Below are 8,206 nucleotides of genomic sequence, written 5' to 3' on the forward strand. Positions count from 1 at the left end.
AGGATCTTGTGTTCCAAGAGATTTTCTGGCATTACTAAGAGTCATAGGCATCTTGTGGTTCATCTATTCATCACTAATTCTAGACAAAGGGAGTCTAGCTCTTTCTTTTCCCCTCTAATAAATAGCCTGATGTTTATAATAGATATCAAAAAAAGCAGGGTTCAGCCTGCCCAAGCAGCCACTGTTTCTGTAAATTCAGGAAAGCTTCTTAAGTCTCTAGGTAATTTAAAAAGGGACAAAGTAGATGAAAGTTAAGCTTCATATAAGCTCTGAAATCTCCAACTAAAAATTTATATTGCTAAAGAAAATCAGCAGTGTGAAGTTCCAGAAGTGGGATCTACAGCCTCTCACCCTGGTGGCTGCACAGTCTTGTTTGCACACAGTGACGCTCACACCAACCTTGTTCCTTCTCCCACTCCTGCAAACCAAAATGACTTGTCTGGCCTGTTTGGTCCCCACGCCTATTGGTGTGGCCCTTTTATATTGCCACTGCATGAACCATCTGCCAAGAACTTGGTCTTAGAATAGTGGAAACTGTAGGAAATGCCTTCTTACTATAACCAAATATAAGCTATAGTTGCTCATGTGTTCAGGACTGGACAAGGTTTTACTTTTTTTTAAGTAGAAAAATAGTTTAGTCATACAGTATTTCCAGAGACTCTTAAGGAATTTAAACAGAATCTTTGGAATCCCTGCCAATCCAGAAATTTCTTCTTCTTTGTTCTTCCTGTATCTCTCACTTCCTGTGAGTGCCACACCATGCATCTACCGAAACCAACCTTTCTAGCTTTGTTCTGTTCCACGTACTTCCTCTTCTCACCTCTGTCTCCTTCCATTATTTTTCTTCTCTCCTAGTGCAGTTCCCAGGATGTAGGGTACAGTAGGTTACGTCTCAGCTGTGAATGCCTCATATCAAAGTGTCAGGTTCAAGTCCTTATTAAAAATAAAGTCCAATCCAGTTTCCTGCTAATGGATCCATGGAGGCAGCAGATGACTGTTCAAGTCCTGGAGTACCTGCTACCCACCAGGAAGCTCTGAATAAACTTCTGGGCTCCTAGATTCATGTTAGCCTACACTGGATGCTGTGGGCATTATGGATTGACCAGGGGGTAGAATATACATCTTTCTGTCTGCCTGCCTACCTACCTCTGTGTCTCGTTTGATTGCTTGCCTGTTAAGTAGTTGAGAATAAATGTAAAACATTTTTTAAAAAGGTAACTACCTAAAAATTCATATGTCTCATTCCTGTATGAATCAATCACCATTTTCACATTGCTTTATTTTAAAAAAAGCAAACAGCATTAGGCACTGGGATTCAGAAGTTAAAGACAGAAATTTCCCTCTGATAGGAATGGGATATCTTGCAAATACACACGTCAGTTTTTTTTCTTTGCTCCATCAAAATGCAACATAATCACTGAACAATGTTAAAGTGAAATCAGCATTGTGCCAACTGGGGTGATGAGTAAGATGCAGACAGGTATTGGAAAAGGTGCTCTGGGCTGAAAGAGGAGACCTCAGGTTTGCTCCTTGCTGGATATTGCTGCTAGCCAGCGAGAAGTTCTTCCTGGAGTCCTTTCCACAATGCACGGACTCGGAGTGGCCCCTCACCTGTGCCCTGCCCCACACAGCTCCTCTAGATGACCTAGGACACTCCTGCATTTGATTTCTGTCATGCTAGCATTTTCATCTCAGGAACATTGAGTTTCTTGAATTTTGTTTTTCAGCCTTAAAACAAAAATGCCTTGAGAATATCTGCAAGTCTGTGTGAAGTCCAAGAGACTATACAGATTCATCAGGGGATTACCAGCTGCGCCGTCCCCCGGCCCTGGTTCTACCTGGCCTACATCTGCAGCATTCATCCAGGCACCAGCAGCACCACCAGTGCACTGAAACTGCTTCTCTTTGGAAGTAGCATGTCTTTATTTCTTGTACATCTGTATAAGGCTTTGAAGTTAGTAGGCTCCTTGCTGTATGTCTCAGTTAATGCAGTAATGTTGAGTTCCCTGACTGCCTTGCCATCACATAAAACTAGTGTCTTTGCTCAAGAAACTCCCATAATGCATGCAGCAATCCTGATAACTGGACAATGGGAAGCAGGCTGTATGCTCCCTAGCTTGGACACAGAAAACCAGGTTCAGAGCTTCTGATTCAGTGCCTGAGGTGACTTAAACTAAGAGTTTGAAAAAATGACACAAACAAAAAGGGAACTGAGCAAGGCTGAATCCTCGGGGAGATTCATGTATGCATTTACTCTATAGTTCACAATAAAATGTACTTTTAGTCAAGCCATTAGACCTATCAAATATGAACTCTAGACACCCTGTCTATCCCTGTTCACTGGAGGTGAAGAGTTGCTTTTGTTAACACCTTATCTGCAAATTCCACAATATGTATGTTGCACCCTTGGGTACAAAAATTCACTAGCAGCACTCAGAATTCAGAAACAAATGTTGCTAATGGCCATTTGTTACAGCAAAAAGACACAGCCAAAAGTCAGCAAAGTCAAAAGGCTCCCAGAGCAGAGCCCAAGCACACACTTTTTTCTGGAGTTGGAGTGGTGTGCTCAGCAGTGAATTCTGCCACCGAAGACATGCAGCGATGTCTATGGAGAACTGTTGTCCAGGAGAGCACACCAGGTTAGAGGCCATCTCCCCGGAGCAGGTGGAAGCTGAGAGCTTTGCTTGGAAGGCGCAATATTTGAACACCCTATACCTGTTGAGTTGGCTCTCTAGTGCATGTTACATGCAACCCACATGTTACATGCCACCTCCCTTGTGCTGGATCCTTTTGACTACTCCAGATCTGCAGCTGCTCTGATACCCCTGTTGATACCAGGTCTCCTTGCAGTGGCCCTGCCCAGAGCCTTCAGTTCTTGTTTCCTGGTACAACCTTCGGCCCAGGTGGGCCTGGCACTGGTTCTTATTCAATCAGGTAAGGGCTCTGCCTGGACATTGCTTTCCACCATTCTGTGACCCATTACTTGCCCTTTGGTTTAAAACATGCAAGTTCCCTGGCAATATCTATAAGTACCAAGGGCCTGAGGAGGAGAACCTGTGCAGCCAGACACTTTCCTGGCTAACAACGTACAGAAAGATTCCTCTTTGCTCTGCAGAACACTTGACAGCCTCAAGATCACAAAGGCACCAAGCTCACAGATACCTGCTGCCATGACTTTGGGGTCCTGCCAAAAGCTCCCACATTTGAAAAAATGGGAAACAGAAAGTGGAGGGACTTCCTTCTGAATAGAAATAAAGGAAATAGTCTCAACCAGTAAGAATGGGTAATTTGGGCCTGGCGCAGTAGGCTAGTGGCTAAAGTCCTCACCTTGAACACACGGGGATCCCATATGGGCGCCAGTTCTAGTTCTGGCAGCCCTACTTCCCATCCAGCTCCCTGCTTGTGACCTGGGAAAGCACTCAAGGATGGCCCAAAGCATTGGGACCCTGCACCCGTGTGGGAGACATGGAAGAGGTTCCTGGATCCTGGTTTCAGATTGGTGTAGCGCCAGCCGTTGTGGTCACTTGGGAAGTGAATCATCAGACAGAAGATGTCCCTCTGTATCCTCCTCTCTGTATATCTGACTTTGCAATAAAAATAAAATAAATCTTAAAAAAAAGAGAATGGGTTAATTTGACCAGATTCTCTGGTGGTTGGTGGTCATGTTAAATTTTGGCAGAAAGGATCCCCAAGGTTTCCTAAGCAACTAATTATTAGGGAAAGGTGGAGGATGGACTGGTAGACCCGAGACTGGGACTACTCACTCATAGGGAAATCCCAGAACGACCCAGCTGCCACACACCTTGGAAGTTACTGAACTGATCATAGCCATTCAATGGCTCAGTTTGGAGACATCGGAGGCCATGAGCATTGATCTGGAACACCAAAGACAGACTCCCAGATGTTCGTCGAAAGAGAAATAAAGAAACTGTGGTACATCTACTCCATGGAATACTACTAAAAAGAATACTATTCTACAGTTCGCAACAAAATGATCCCAATTAGAGACCATTATGCTCAGTGAAATAAGACAACCCCAAAAGGAAGAGTATCTCATATTCTCTGATACAATGCAACCTTCATGCGAAATATGAAATCAATATAAAGGTAAATATGCAGGGACACAGTCATCTAGAGGGAATGTATAATAGAGATCATATCGAGATGTGAAGATACATTGCAGTATGCATTCTACTTCTGAACAAATGATGGATTCCCAATGAAACGGTTAAATATATCTGATACTAGGATGCTAAACTTTCTATTATCTATACCTACAATGTCAGCATACACTTAAATAGCAGAATGATAGGCTTAACTGTTTTGAAGGACTACTGTAAAAATACAGAACAAATTGGGGAAATCTTTGAGCCAATGGAAATGTATTATAAATTTTAAAAAATAAAAAACATGTACGACAAAGGCTCCAAGAAACATATGAGACCTATTTTGTGTTGTGTGTGTTTAGATTTAATTTTTTTTATTGGAAAGTCAAATGAAAGGAGAGGAAGATCTTCTGTTATTCACTCCAAGTGGCCACAACAACTGGAGCTGAGCCAATCCAAAGCCAGGAGCCTGGAGCCTCTTCCAGGTCTCCCATGCAGGTACAGGGTCCCAAGGCTTTGGGCCATCCTTGGCTGCCTTCTTAGGCCACAAGCAGGGAGCTGGATAGGAAGCAGGGCTGCTGGGACACAAACCGGTGCCCATATGGGATCCCGGTGTGTTCAAGGTGAGGACTTTAGCCACTAGGCTACTGCACTGGGCCTGAGACATGTTTTGATCAGATCATGTCTCTGTGCCAGCAGTGCCAGAAGAAAAGCAGGTCCCAAGAATTAATGATTGGCACCTGGAATATATTATATATGTCTCCAATATAAGGAATGTTTAACTCCCTCCTGAGCAAATTAAAATGCTATTCAAGTTATAATTAGAGCTACCAAGAGATATCAAGGGTGCTGTAAACTGAGTCTTTACCTATATGTCTGTTTGCGGCCACCAGTAATTAGTTGATGAGGCAAAATACATGGGACCATGATTGTTCCTCAGCTGGCGGAGCAGTGTTCGATTGTGCAGGTAATGTTGTGAACATGCATTCTTCCAATGCAGTGAAGCTGCTGGCACGTTTCTATTTCATACATGCCCCAAAGATCAACTATGTCAGCAAGAGAGAGTAGGAAAGGTCATGGAGTGGAGAGGATGAAACAGGGAATGGTAGAAGAAAGGAAACATTAGACTGTGTTGGTGTTTCCTGACCTCCTATGTGTCACGGTGTGCTTACACGTTGCAGTTATACAACCCTAGCCTAGCAACAGAGAAGGGGAAAACCAAGACTGCATCGGGTATTGAGGCCAGTAGTTCTTCACGAGTGTGGTTTACCTCACCAGGGGGCATTTGGCAATGTCTGCAGACACTCTTGCTCCTCACACCTTGATGGGGAGTGCTACTGGAAGCTAGGGGGCAGACCTGGGATGCTGCTGTGCAGAGGATAAGGCCCACCGCCCACCGAGAGGAGTAATTTGGCCCCAGATGTCATCAACACCAATGTTGGGCAGCTCTGTCATCGACTCTGGGAGAGAATGAGTCTTCTCAAACCCCTCGGAAATGGCTACAACATGTGTGCTCAGCTCAGATAACATGTCAGCTTTGAGCTGTGTGCCCTGGAGATGCTCAACGAGCCAGTTTTGTGAACTGAAGCTCAGCTCCCCACTGACCTCCCTTTGCAGCCTTGGTGTCCCCCCAGAGCCACTGAGAAAGGGCTAGAATGGTGTAGCTTCATTCCTCAATGCACACGAGACGCAGGGCAACAGTTAATGGACTGCAAACAAGTGCTTCACTGCACACAGACCACTGTGTATTTGAAGAGGCTCTTCGGTGGATTCTTCCGGAAAGGGTCAACTGAGCTACTTGATGAATCTTTCTGAAAGACCGTGATGGATGGGACAACTCAGTCGGCAGACGGGCTAACCTGTACTCAAGAATAATCCCTTCCCACCTGAGCATCAGCAAATACCACCATCTTGATGACTATGCTTTTCACATCTGTACAAGGATGTTCTGTTCCTCCTGGGATTACAGAAGTTGATAGAAGGGTTGCTATAGGGCTGATAAGTGCAAAACCCCATAAAAGCACTGGGGAGGGGGTAGCTAATGGGCCCTTAGTAAATGTTACTTCTGCTTGTTGAACTTTCCAAGAAAATCCAAGGAGCAGGAGAGAGGAAGTTGGACTTAGAGAGCCCCCACCTCACATGCCTGCACATGGCTTCCATCTGCCCTCCTTACTATCCTAGAATTATTCCCACTTATCAGATTTGGAAGTCAAGACTGAGCAGCAACAAGTGCAACAACACTCTGCCACTCAGTAGCACAGCTAGCCATGAACCTAGGGCCCTTGATCATAAAGTCCAACTCAGCCTTCGCCATGGCTGAGACTAAAAACCCCTAAAGCAAAAAGGCATCGGATTCCTTCACATATAAGAAGAATCCCAAGAGCTCCTCTTGCAGAGGAGCCACACAAAGCCAGGCTTTCTTCTCACAGAACGGCCTATGTGACACCCATCATCTCCCCCACCCCCAGAGTTCTCCTGATGACCCCAGGGACATAATCCCGGGGCCTCCCAGCCTGTGAGGGGAGTTTACTGTGGAACAAGAGAGCCATTGTGCTCTAATTAGAGCCTGGGTCTCCTTGGAGGCCACACCGATGGCCTCCTTCCTAGGAAGGCTTCACCTGTTCCCAGCTGTGTGCAGAGATGCCCTCCTCCCCTCCGAGGCAGCCCACCTGCCAACACTCATGAAAGGCTGCCTCGGGGGAGGAAGGGAAGGGGATCACATGACTGAGGGTCTCTCCTTGGGGTATAAAGCAATGCAGTACCCATCTGCTCCAGGCCAAGCATCAGCCAGCCAGCTGCGTCACAGACCTCCACGGTAGGCTTCTACTGCTGCTGGTGTCAGAAGCTGGAGAGGGAGGAGGGAGAGGGAGGAGGGAGGAGAAAGGTGGAGAGAGGTGGAGAGAGGGAGGGAGAAGGAAAAGATGGAGGGAAGGAGAGAGATATGAGGATCAAATGAAAGGGAGGGAGGGAGGGAGGGAGGGAGGGAGGGAGGGAGGGGAGGAAAAAGTGGAAGGATTCCTCCAAGGATTTCCAGAGTCCCGGATGTAGCTAGAAAGCCAAAGGCACGCTGAGCCCTTGTTTAAGGAGGTACAAGACCAGATCATTGCAGCTAATGAATTGACCTAGGGAATCAATGTACAATGCCCAGCCAGGGTCCTGTAAACCTGTGTGGGTCAAGGACCTTCCCGAGACACCTCTCGTGAAAATAGAATATACAATGGTCATTCATTATGGACAGTCCTTCTAGGCATGTAGCAGTTGTAAGCCATGCCCTTCCTACTTCTAGAGGAATTAGTCCATCTTTTTCCCATGATGCCCTTGTGCCGTGCCTTTTGTTGACCAGCAAAATGTGTTCCAGGTGCCTTAGCACCTGACCAGGGCACCTGAGGAGCAGAACTAACTATATGCTGCCACCTTCTGGCCAACGTTGGGTCTGTCCAACTGGCAAGGCCTTGCTTTTTTGTTTTCTTTTGAATTTATTAATATTAGCTTCAGCTTTGTTAAATAAACACGAGACTGTTTTAGGGGAATTGCAGGACTTTCAGCTGAAGATTGAATTTCAGTGTTGTGTCCCATTTAGGGAAAAACAAAACAAATTTTCCCCTCACACTCTAACACTGTAATTTCACTCTTAAGCTTTGCTTCACGCTCCTCAACAGACCTCAACAATATTCAAAGTCAAAGGAAAATTTATCTAGACTAGGGGACAATAAAACAAGAGGTCCTCAGGGGGACAGAGGACCAGGGAAGCAGAATAGTCTGGCACATAACTCATGCGCAGTACCTGGGAGGGTCCCCTGCCTAGGATACAGATGGATTAAATTTACTAGACCAAAGACAACATTCAAAGGCCTTGTTCTTTTGCTTTTCTAATATTAAGCTATTTGTTTGTGTATTTATTTATTTATTTATTTATTTTTGGAAAGTCAGATTTACAGAGAGAGGAGAAACAGAAAGCTCCTCCATCTGCTGATTCACTCCCCAAGTAGCCACAATGGCTGGAGCTGAGCTGATCCGAAGGCAGGCGCCTTCTCCAGGTCTCCCATGTGTGTGCCGGGTCCTAAGGCCCTGGGCCGTCCTCGATTGCTTTCCCAGGTCAC

General features: G+C 45.7%; 1 protein-coding gene across 1 annotated transcript in view; it reads left to right on the forward strand.

The window, feature by feature from the left end:
* HHLA1 (HHLA1 neighbor of OC90) overlaps positions 1–1,771 on the forward strand; it is a 29,531-nt gene extending 27,760 nt beyond the window's left edge. Inside the window, exon 16 of the mRNA XM_058668888.1 lies at positions 1,728–1,771. Within this exon, the coding sequence (XP_058524871.1) occupies positions 1,728–1,771 (44 nt within the window). The remainder of the gene's footprint in view (positions 1–1,727) is intronic.
* The last annotated feature ends 6,435 nt before the right edge of the window (positions 1,772–8,206 follow it).

This window comes from Ochotona princeps, chromosome 9 (genome assembly GCF_030435755.1).
Source record: "Ochotona princeps isolate mOchPri1 chromosome 9, mOchPri1.hap1, whole genome shotgun sequence".
In the NCBI taxonomy this organism is placed as follows: domain Eukaryota; kingdom Metazoa; phylum Chordata; class Mammalia; order Lagomorpha; family Ochotonidae; genus Ochotona; species Ochotona princeps.